General features: G+C 42.1%; 1 protein-coding gene across 3 annotated transcripts in view; it reads right to left on the bottom strand.

Annotated features, from left to right (window-relative positions):
- Nucleotides 1-12,500, bottom strand: part of GRIK5 (glutamate ionotropic receptor kainate type subunit 5) — a 3,838,183-nt gene that overhangs the window by 555,702 nt on the left and 3,269,981 nt on the right. For all 3 annotated transcript variants that reach the window (XM_044080789.1, XM_044080790.1, XM_044080791.1), the window contains one exon: nt 8,520-8,624. In XM_044080789.1, coding sequence (XP_043936724.1) covers nt 8,520-8,624 — 105 coding nt within the window. The remainder of the gene's footprint in view (nt 1-8,519; nt 8,625-12,500) is intronic.

The following is a 12,500-nucleotide window of genomic DNA, read 5'->3' on the forward strand; positions in this document are numbered from 1 at the left end:
CATTATAAAGGAAAGGAGTGGTACAGCGAATGTTACCTTAGAATAATTATTAACAAGAAGAAGTTTTTGAATCAGTGCTACAGTTTCCTGTATATTCACTTACAGACATTATACCATTAACAGTCGGTGTTGTAGGTTCCTGAATGTACCAGTAGGGGGAGAAGTGGTCATGATGGTATAGCAGAGTTACAGAAACTTGGGCTGACTATATTAGAACAAGGGCACAATGTTGAACAGCTACAATGTGTTTAAAAAGAAAAGGAAAAGATAGGGGAGGACAATCGTTATATACAACAGAAATCCTTGAAAAATGTGTGCAAAAACAACTTTTAGGCTATCTCCTAAAAAACAAATTCCTCTCCTCAACTCTGTATGGTTTCCTGCCAGGTCACAGCACATCCACTGCACTAACTTTCTTCCTAGACGCAGTTAACAAAGCTAGGGATTCAGGACACATTGTGTCTGCCCTTTACTTAGATCTGTCAAAAGCATTTGACACCATCTCTCACTCTATACTCCTATCACAGCTCTCAAATATAGGCCTATCTCCCCAGTCACTTAATTGGGTCAAAACCTATCTCTCCAACAGAGACCATGCTGTTAAATGGCACAATTCCATTTCCCCTACCTTCATAACCCCATAGACGCCCCCCCCAAGGTTCAATCTTAGGCCTTCTTTTATTTAATAATTTTGTTAATAATCTCCATCTGTCTATCCCGCAGGGCTCCCCAGTCCAATATGCAGACAACTCCACAATAGTTTGCTCGGCACCCAGTACAAAAACAATACAACAAAATACCCAAGCAACTTTTTCCTCTTTGCAAACATGGCAATCACCTTTCTCTTAATCCAAAAAAGCTAAACTTATGGTTTTCACACCCAAGAGACAATCCCATATAAACAAAGTTGACCTCGACATATACTCTCTCAACTCGACAAAAATTGAGCTAGTAGCCCACACCAGACTGTTAGGAATAATAATTGATGAAAACCTCAAATTTGATTTGCTTATTCAAAACAATATAAGTAAGACCCATAAGAAGCTAGGGCTGTTGTACAGACACAGTAAGTTTCTTTCCCTACCATCTAAACAAACTCTAGCACAATCATACCTTTTACCATCTCTAACCTACGGCACACGTTTGTTAACTAACCTGTAGTCTTTCTTGCAATCAAAATTAGAAAGATGCTATAATAAGATTACTAAAGTTGCTAGAAACACCCACCATTCAACTCAGCACTGTATTGCCCTAAAATGTTATAATGGCTTGAACTCCCCCACTACCTGTTACTCCTCCAACTCACATTTACTCATAAACCTATTTATAAACCACAGCACTGCCCTGCACTTAGCTTACTACTCACCCTATATAACTCCACTAGGCCTCTGCATTCTGAACAACAACAGCTTCTTCAAGTCCATGTTGTTGTTGTTGTTACATCTTTCGGCTTTTTCCGGTTAGGGGTCGCCACAGCGGAACTCCGGTCCGCTAATGATTGGCAGAAGATTTTTATGTGCCAAGTTGCCAGCCCTGAAACACAACCTTCAATGAAGGTATGCCCATTCACGCATGCCTCCACGCAGAAGACGCTCTAGCTGAGAATCGAACCGGACAGCGTCTTACTGTGAGGCGACAACGCTACCGCAGCACCACCACCCATAAACCTAAAATTCCTGCAGGACAGTTATTATGCTCATAGATCATGGTCAAAAAATGGAATATTCCACCTACATCCATCCGCTTACAACATAACCCCTGCAATTTTAAAACTGCTCTTCAAAACCATCTTCTCTCCAAATGGATATATAACTGCTCAGTTCCCTCCTCTGCTATTATTTAATATGCCTACTGAACCTAATCTGTCCAACTCCAGCCCCTCCTAATGTACTTCATTCGCTTATCTAAATCTATTGAAAACTTACTACTGTTATCACCTCTCGCCCCATCATAATCTTCTAAGCACTTTTCCCCTTCTCTTTGCATTAGGCATCAGCTGTACTGATTTTCTATAATTTTTATACAATTATATGATTATTTTATTGTATAATTAGCATGCATTTTATTTTTGTATTTCTTGAAAACTGTTATTTCTGTAAATCTTGAAAACTGTTATTTTGAAAATTGTTTATCGTTGTTATATGTACAACCTGAAGCTTTTACCCCTGGCCTCCACCAAAAATGGGCTTTCACTGGCCCAGTGGACTTTCCCAGTAAGCAAATGTCAATAAATAAAAATATAAATAAATAAAGAAGACAGTGCATCTTCTATAATGGAGAAAATATAACGGTCAGTGGTGTAGAATGTGAGTTGGTGAAAGGAACAGAGGAGATGCTAATTCATACCAGTTTACGCTGTACCAGATGTGAAAGAGAAGAATGATAAGGCTTTGGCTTCAACAGTTACTAAACAGACTATTGGGAAGACCATCAGCTAAATAAGCATTCACTTTATGAAACCTAGATTGGGAGGCTCTAAATTAGCAAATAAAAAGCAATGATTACCTGCGGAAGTCATTCTGGAAACAAATGTTTTTACTTGGTGATGTTTCATAGCCACTAATGTTCAAAAAAATCGCCTCAGCATTATAAAACACGACGTCTTGTTGACAAAGTAGTCATGAATATCCTCGCAAAAAAAAACTTAAAATAGAAAAAAAAAAATGTTCAGAGCCACCTCAAAATGTAGAATATTGAGTAGTCCATGCATGGAGCAAGAAGTGGTAAAAGGCATAGAGAGAGAAGGATCTTTGTTAGGTGACACTTGTCATGCATAGATCTGGTGTAGCACAGTCCTGTATCAGTGCTGTAGGTACAGTTATGTCCTGCTGTAATATGGCAGGTAACACAGTCCTGTCTCAGTGCTGTAGATACCTGTATGCCCTGCTGTAATATGACAGGTAACACAGTCCTGTCTCAGTGATGTAGGTATATTTGACAGGTAACACAGTCCTGCCTCAGTACTGTAGATACCTGCATGTCCTGCTGTAATATGACAGGTAACACAGTCCTGTCTCAGTGCTGTAGGTATATTTGACAGGTAACACACTCCTGCCTCAGTGCTGTAGATACCTGTATGTCCTGCTGTAATATGACAGGTAACACAGCCCTGTCTCAGTGCTGTAGGTACATTTATGTCCTGCTGTAATATGGCAAGTAACACAGTCCTGTGTTAGTGCTGTAGGTTTATTTGACAGGTAACATAGTCCTGCCTCAGTGCTGTAGATACCTGTATGTCCTGCTGTAATATGACAGGTAACACAGCCCTGTCTCAGTGCTGTAGGTACATTTATGTCCTGCTGTAATATGGCAAGTAACACAGTCCTGTGTTAGTGCTGTAGGTTTATTTGACAGGTAACATAGTCCTGCCTCAGTGCTGTAGTTACCTGTATGTCCTGCTGTAATATGACAGGTAACACAGTCCTGTCTCAGTGTTGTAGGTATATTTGACAGGTAACACACTCCTGCCTCAGTGCTGTAGTTACCTGTATGTCCTGCTGTAATATGACAGGTAACACAGCCCTGTCTCAGTGCTGTAGGTACATTTATGTCCTGCTGTAATATGGCAAGTAACACAGTCCTGTGTTAGTGCTGTAGGTTTATTTGACAGGTAACATAGTCCTGCCTCAGTGCTGTAGATACCTGTAAGTCCTGCTGTAATATGACAGGTAATGCAGTCCTGTCTCAGTGCTGTAGGTACATTTGACAGGTAACACAGTCCTCTCACACTGTTTTAGATATCTGTATGTCCTGCAATAATATGACAGGTAACACAGTCCTGTCTCAGTGCTGTAGGTACCAGTATTTCCTCCTGTCACACAGCAGGTAACACAGGTCTGTCTTAGTGCTGTGAGTACCTTTATGTCCTGCTGTGATACAATAGATAACACAGTCCTGTCTCTCTGCTGTAGATACTTAAGTGCCCTGCAGTCATAAAACATTTAACACAGTCCTGTCCCAGTGCTGTAGGTATCTGCATGTCTTGCTGTCATATAACAGGCAACACACTCCTGTATCCATGCTGCAGGTACTTATGTCCTGCTGTCAAATAACAGGTAATACAGTCCTGTCACAGGGCTGTAGGTACCTGTATGTCTTGCTGTCATATAGCAGGTATCACTGTCCTGTCTCCATACTTTAAGTACCCGTATGTCCTGGTATGATATAACAGGTAACACAGTCCTGTCTCCATGCTTTAAGTACCTGCATGTCCTGCTATGATATAACAGGTAAGACAGTCCTGTCTCAGTGCTGTAGGTACCTGTATGGCCTGCTATCGTATAACATTTAACAAAACCCTGTCTCTGTGCTGTAGGTATTTGCATGTCTTGCTGTCATATAACAGGCAACACACTCCTGTCTCCGTGCTGTAGGTACTTATGTCCTGCTGTCATATAACAGGTAACACAGTCCTGTCTCAGTACTGCAGATACCTGTATGGCCTGCTATCATAGCTTCAAAGGTTCATAGGTGTGTACTGGGCTAATGGCCCTGGAGCCTTTACAAACCTAGCCCATAGAAGTGCCCTGCAATTATGCCATCCGATGTTAGTTCCCAGTGCCTCTAAGAGCCACTGGAGTGATCCCTGGGGTGAACTTTCTATTTCCCATCCACTTATCAAGATTTCTCTTGAAGAGGGCCAGTGAGGTGCTCTGCTTGACATGTATGGGAAGTGTATTTCAGAGCATGGGCAGTCTCTGGGTTATGAACCTGTACCTCCAGCATGTTTTCTTGATTGTGGTAATGAGGTTGAGGTCTCTGGAGTGTGTGGTGTGGTGGAATTGGGATTTCTTTAGATGTAGCATTTCTAACAGAGTTGGGTCAGACATGGCTTTGTAAGTCAAGCAGAAATCTCCTCTTAGTAGATGATATGAGACAGACAATAGCTGGAGTTTTTTTAGTTTGTCCATGTAGGACATGTGTTTAAGGCCTAGGATCCTCTTTGTGAGGTACTTTTGTGGCCTTTCCAGCTGTTGCAGGTGTCTAGTGAGGTACATGCCAAATGGGGAATTATGCCCTATGATTGGTCTAATGAGGGAAGAGTAGAGAGAAATGATGACTTCTTTATTCCTGGATGCAAAACCCTTGGTAATGAGATGTGCCACATAGAAAGACTTTCTGACCACAGTGGCAATTTGGTGGTTGAAGGAGAGGTTGCTGTCAACCTGTGTCCCCAGATCTCTTATAATGCCTGCAGTGTTCAGTGGGCTCCCATCGATGTGGTAATTAGTGGGGACTGGGTTTTTTCCAAAGGGGATGACGGCACATTTTTTTGGCATTAAGCTTAAGGCCATGGTTTTTACACCATTCATTGATCTCAGTGAGGCCTTTCTGTAGGATGTCTGTATAACTTGGGGAGTTACTAATGGCTCCCAGCTTACAGTTGTCTACAAACTTGGTCAGTCAGTGTCCCTCCATGTTGGCCTGGACTTCTGAGAAGTAGATGCCAAACAGGAGGTCGGCAGTATGACTTGGAGTCCGCTACCTTCACACTGTGGGTTATATCTGTGAGTCAATTTGCAACCCACCTAACAATATAGGGGTAGATGCCTAATTTGGTGAGTTTATCAATAATTCTTGAGTGAGGAATGGTATCAAAGGCCTTGGGCAGATCAAGGTAGGCTGAAGGAACTGCCTTACCTTCATCAACAGCTGTGGTGACTGACTCAAAGAAGTCAACCAGGTTGAAGCAGGCATGATCTACCTTTCACAAAACCATATTGCGTGGGATCTAAAGTTTGGAGATTCCCTCTATCCTTGTTAATTAGGTACATGATGATGTGCTCCATAGCCTTACATATCAGACTTGTCAGGCTAATGGGGCAATAATTCCCAGGGTCAGTAGTCACTCCCCCTTTATGGAGAGGGATGACTGTAGCAGTGCACCATTCAGTAGGGACAAAGCCTGAGGTGAGGCTGTGATTGAACAGGGCACAAAGATGTGGTGCCAGTTCACTTTGTAGTTCATGTAGAACACATCCAGAGATATTGTCAGGTCCCATGGAAGCTTTATTCTTGGCCTTGGACAATGCAGCTTTAACCTGTGCTGCAGTAATGCTGGGTGCCTGGCATTCTTCCGGTATTGAGATTGGTCCTTTAGACGGGTGAGGGGGTAAAGTTGTCACTGAATCTGTCGGCCAGTATGTTGGCAATATCTGTTGACTCAGTATAGGAGGTACCATTATGCAGTAACTCAGAGCAAATCTGGGTATTGCCGTGGAGATTCTTGATATAACTATAGAAGGCTTTGTGGTTGTTTCTAGTGTCGGCCACAATTCTGCCTTCATAGCTGACTTTGGAGATTTTGATGAGGGATCTCAACTTTTTGTTGAGGATAATACGGGAATTTTTCCAGTCTTGGGACTTCATTTTTTTCTGCAACAGTTTCCTTCTTCTGTTGTAGAGTTAATTAATGGCAAGGGACCACCAGATTGGCTTCCTTTTTTTGGAGGAGAGCATCTTGGTTCTGTTGGGTATGGCTAGCTCCATGCATTTATGTACATGTTCGTACAGTGCATTGGTGTATGATTTGGCAGTCATACATCTATTTTCCATTGGCATGGGTGCTATGAAGTTAGCCACTTCTGTTTTTAGGAGTCTAAAGTTAGCATTTGAGAAAATTTTCATGGTGGATACTTTAGCAGGGGGTGTGGGTGAGATGTAGATATCCATGGTGATTATTTTGTGGTCTGATCTAACCAGGAAGGAATTAACTTTTTGTGTATTGCAACGGTTGCCCATGTTAGTAATAACCAGGTCAAGGATGTTGCTTCCTCTAGTGTGGGTAAAAATGAGCTGGTCCAGGGCATTGGAATTGATGAATCCCAAGAAGCATTGGGCCCGTGCATTGGTGCATGAGTAGTTTTCCCAGTTGATGGAGGGGTAGTTGAAGTCACCTAGTATAAGAGTGTTTGGTTAGATCTTAATAGTTTCCAGGGTGCTTAGGAATGTGGAGTGAGAGTTTTGGGATATGATTGCAGACCTATAGCAGGCTATGACCTGAATCACCGTCTTACCTAATGTTAGTTGTACCTGGAGTATCTCATATGCGTTATACTGGGCTACTAGTCTGGAGGTGTGCATATGCTTTATGAATATGGAGACACCACCGCCTTTGGAGCTTCAGTCCATGTTCTAGGGATGAAAGGTGTGGAACAAATTATAGCCTGGTAGCACAGGGGTGCTTTCTGCTGCTTTAAACCAGGTCTCCATTACAACACAAACGTCAATGTTCTCCATTTTGAGGAGTGCTTCGAGTGAGTGCATCTTAAGATTTAGACTTCTAGCGTTAAGCAGCATGACCCTCAGATTGCATTTATTTATAGCTGTTAACGGTGGTGATATGGTCTTTGGAACACCACCTAAAAAAGGCACTATAGGGCTGGCAAGAGCCTTAGCCAGTACCCAGAAACCCAGGGGTGACAGATGCGAGGCCATCTCTGGCAAAGCATCAAGGTCTGTCAATCATGTCATTCCCAAGCAGACAGATACTGGATCCCCTTAGAATGACACCAGAAACTTAGCCAGTTGTTGCGGTCAATTATTATAACATTTAACACAGCTGTGTCACTGTGCTGTAGGTATCTGTATGTCCTGCTGTCATATAACAGGTAATACAGTCCTGTCTCAGTGCTGTAGGTATCTGCATGTCCTGCTGTAATATAACACAGTCCTGTCACAGTGTTGTAGATTCCTGTGTGTTCTGTTGTAATATAACAGGTAATACAGTCCTGTCTCAGTGCTGTAGGTATTTGCATGTCCTGCTGTAATATAACACAGTCCTGTCACAGTGTTGTAGATTCCTGTGTGTTCTGTTGTAATATAACAGGTGACACAGTCTTGTCTCAGTGTAGGTTCCTGTGTGTGTCATGCTGTACTAGGACAGGTAGCACAGTTTCATCTCAGTGCTGTAGGTAGCTGTATGTCCTGCTGTAATATAGTAGGTAACACAGTCTTGTCTCATTGTAGGTTCCTGTGTGTGTCATGCTGTACTAGGACAGGTAGCACAGTTTCATCTCAGTGCTGTAGGTAGCTGTATGTCCTGCTGTAATATAGTAGGTAACACAGTCTTGTCTCATTGTAGGTTCCTGTGTGTGTCATGCTGTACTAGGACAGGTAGCACAGTTTCATCTCAGTGCTGTAGGTAGCTGTATGTCCTGCTGTAATATAGTAGGTAACACAGTCTTGTCTCTATGTAGGTTCCTGTATGTGTCATGCTGTACTAGGACAGGTAGCACACTTCTGTCTCAACACTGCTGGATCCTGTCTGACCTGCAGTACTATAACAGGTAATGCTGCTGTAATATAGCCCTGTCAGTGCTGTGTGTTCCTAAACTTTTTATGACATGAGTGGATTATCAGTTTCCAATCTCACTGCTTTTAATTCCAGATGATCCTTCTGTGCTTTAATGTTAAGCATTCTCATACATAAATCAAAGCTTGGAATGAAACACACCAGCACCATGTTTACATATCCTGCTACTATAAACTACAAACAGTTTCTGGTCTTTTGGTGTTACCTCTCTGTGTCCATCTTTGGCCTTTTCCAGTATCTTCAGTGTATAGTTTGTTCGCTGCCCTTTGCTGTTAAATTCCACCCTCCCCGTCAAACCATCGTACTCCACCTGGTCAAGAAGGAAAAGGCAACGTAAGAGAGGGTGAAAGCTGAGAGCCAAAGAAAATAGAAACATACACAGAGAAAACAGTTCCATTTTATAAATTAATTCATTGCAGACTCAATCAGCTGCGCTCCTCATCTGAAAAGATTTAACAGTTTTCATCTGCAAGTGTGGGCAGACATAGGCAAAAGATGTAAGAGAAAATACCATGTTATGCAAAAAAAACTCTTAGTTACTTAGATTCTAACTGCTCCTGTAATGAAATGGTCAGCAAAATTAATTTTTCTAAGAATATTTTGTACTGCTTTAAGTATGACTCTCATTTAGTGTTGAAAATGCCTTTTTTGGCCTGCTGCTTTTGTCTCCATTTCTTCCTGTTCACCTTCTAGCCTTGCTTCCCCATTCATTTCTCTCTGAGCCTCACTGATGTAGAATGCCAGGAAAGGACAGACAAGAACCAATGATCTTGAATGTCATCCTTTTGGGATAAGTGATGCCTACATCTGTTGGGCTGGCAAACAAGGTGTAGTGCAATACTCACTCTGCCAAGCTCCCAGACAAGTTCACTCTTCTATACAAATAGATTGCTCAGGCAGAGCTCATATGCACTCCTTGGCTGGACATTGCATATGGAGCTCAGTCCTGGACAATGACCCAGAGGGTGCTGAGGTGGCAGAACTAAGTTAACCCACTCCCTAAATGGCACAGGTGAGACAATTGTGTCACTTAATCCTGCCCCTCCTCAGTTCAGTCTTTCAGTAGCCATCCATGAATCAAATCTTCAACAGCTGAGGCAAGGTAACTTTTAACTTCACCTAGCAGTGACCTAACTTAACCTAGTGGTATATTGGCTAGTTCAACAATTTTTTTACATAGTCAACTTTGTACTTTGTTAATTATTGCACCAAAAAGCTTACACATACACACAAACTGGTTCCTTGATTACCAAAGCTTTTGAAATTTATCCAATTATATTTATTTAAATTCTTATCCAGTGATAATTAAATCAACACTCATAAAATGCACTTTATGGTTTATCTACAAATATGCATATACAGATGCCATAGATATGGTTAACTTGCTGGCTGACAGATTCAGCAAAAATTTCACCTCTCTGCCCCCCCCCCCCCATCAATACATCAGGACATTCCCAGTACCTGCCCCCTTCCCCTTCTGTCTAGGGATCAAGTCATCTCTGCTCTCTCAAAGGCAAAAAATACAGCCTCCATGGGACCTGATAACATCCCAGGCTGCATCCTACATGAACTCAGGCAGGAACTTGCAGCACCATTAGGTGCCCTATTCAACTACAGCCCGAACACCGGCTTTGTCCCAGCTGAGTGGAGGACAGCTACTGTCATCCCTTTACACAAAGGTGGAGCATCCACTGATCTGGGAAATTATAGACCCATTAGCCTAACTAGCCTGATCTGCAAGACCATAGAACGATTATCATAGACCTCATTAATGAGGACATTGGCAACCTCCAAACATTTAATCTCACAAAGTTTGGCTTTGTCAAGGGGAGGTCATGTCTGTTATATTTGGTTGACTTTTTTTGAGACAGTCACCAAAGCCATGGATGAGGAGAAGACAGTGCACACTGCCTACCTTGACCTGGCCAAAGCCTTCGACACTATTCCCCACTCAGGCATAATAGATAAACTCTCTCAACTAGGCATCAATCCATATGCTACCAGACGAGTAGCTAACTAGCTCACTGATAGAACCCACCTAGTCAAAATAGGGGAAGCAAGCTCAGGCAGTAGACCCGTATCGAGTGGCGTACCCCAAGGTTTGGTCTTGGGGACTCTGTTATTTGGGATATAGTTTTTTGAAGTGCAGGCCAAAACCAGAGGGCGATGGCTGACCAAGTTTGCAGATGACTACAAGCTGGGTGCTGTCATCAATTGCCCTAGTGAAGTGGACATCATCCAAGAGGCTCTCACCCAAACAAATGACTAGTGCCAGAAACATGGCCTCAAGCTGAATGCATCATCATCCCCTTTGGGGAGAGTGATGTCCCCACAAATTATCACATTAATAACAATGTCCTAAGCATGCAATCAGTCATGAGGGAGTTGGGCACCCAGATTGATAGCAATCTGACTTTTGACCACCATGTTGCTTCCATTGTACAGAAAATTTTCTACATAGGCCACCTTATAAGTACGGGTATCTCATCCAGGGACAAGGACATCATAACATCCCTGTATTCTTCTCTTATAAGGCCCATTGTTGAGTACAATGCCCCATTTGGCATGTACCTTGCAAAGCACATGCAGCAGCTGGAGAGACTACAGAGGTTCCTCACCAGGAGAATCCAGGGCCTCAAAAATCTACCATACACAGGTGGGCTAAAAGCCCTATCCCTCTACTCAGTTTCATACGGACTCCTCAGAGATAACCTCTGTCTGACATACAAGGCGATCTCGGACCCTGCCTTGATGCGACTGCTGCATATCCATAAGTCAAGCTCCACAAGAGTAACCCACACTTGCAGCCTTAACCTGGTCTGTGACATCAATAGGACTTGTTGGCAGGACAGATTTGTGTCCCAAAGACTCCCCCATCTGTGGAATAGACTCCCTCTCCACGTCAAGCAGAGTACCTCTTTACTCCTTTTTAAGCGCAACCTGGATAACTGGATGGGAAATAGAAAATACATCCCTGGGATTCCACCTATGTCCCTGCTGGACAGGGGCATCAGCTGCTGATTTGTCTTAACATGGGCTAAACTCTTGGCTAGGCTTTAAGGGCCTCAGGGCCAATAGACTGTTAACTTCCTATGACCTAAGTGGTCATATGTTGTTTGAATAATGCTATTATTAATGCACATTTTATACCATACCGTTCAACCATAATTCCATAGTGAAACATCTCTAAATGATTAGGTTGCATTAATGTATTTCAGCAGCATATTCAGCTCAGTTTTACATGGATTCAGATAGATATACAATTCATAACATATCTGATTGTTAAAACATATGAAACTCTGCATCATTTCAATGAAAATGTACAAACTTAAAAGTATAACATGTTTTTATGGGGGGATCTAGCGGCATTAAAGGAAAGCAGTGTCACCACACTCTCTAACTAATTATACTAGCTCTGATATCACTATATTTTGGAGTAGGCTACATTTAGCAAAACCAATTATTTCTCCTAAATCAGTGAGATTCTGTATTTTGGACTGTTGATTTTAACAAACAAATTTGAAAAGCTAATTTATTTTGTTGAACTGGTGCACCTTGCAAGAGGTAAAGATAATGTAAGTAGCAAAATGGATCTTGGACAGTTTCATGATTACCATTTGTTTGAAAGCATAATGCATCAAAACTAGTGATTGGTGTTAAAAACTGAAAAGGCATTGTTTGGGGGAAAACACATACACACCCCTGTTACAAACTCATCACAAATCCCCCCATCCCTCTTCTTTATACTACCAACTCTGATGTCACTGAAGCTTAAAAATGTGGAGTTTTTCATTCACACAGCAGCAAACCAGTTTGATTTATTTATTTTATTTACCCTTTGTTGTCCATGTTAGTCACTGGGCTAGTGACCTCTTTTCAGAAAAGATGCAATGGACTCGCCCCTTGGTCAGATGTGAATTATTATTGTATGTGGCCTTTGCTTTCCTTAAATTCCAAGCTAGTGAAATTGTTACTACCAGTATGGTACTGATGACAGAATTCTGTGAAATGTCTTTGTTTAACCTAGTGTAATGGCAGTGGTGTTCTTCTTGAAGGACATTGGGCATGTTTACGGAACTCCTGCTAATTGTAGATACTCCTAGTAATTGTAGTCACAAACAGATGCTAGCAATTTACATAACACTATTAGACATAAATAGAGGTGGTAGATATTAATTTGTTGCTT

Source organism: Protopterus annectens, chromosome 8.part0 (assembly GCF_019279795.1).
Source record: "Protopterus annectens isolate FY-2018-M chromosome 8.part0, PAN1.0, whole genome shotgun sequence".
NCBI lineage: Eukaryota > Metazoa > Chordata > Ceratodontiformes > Protopteridae > Protopterus > Protopterus annectens.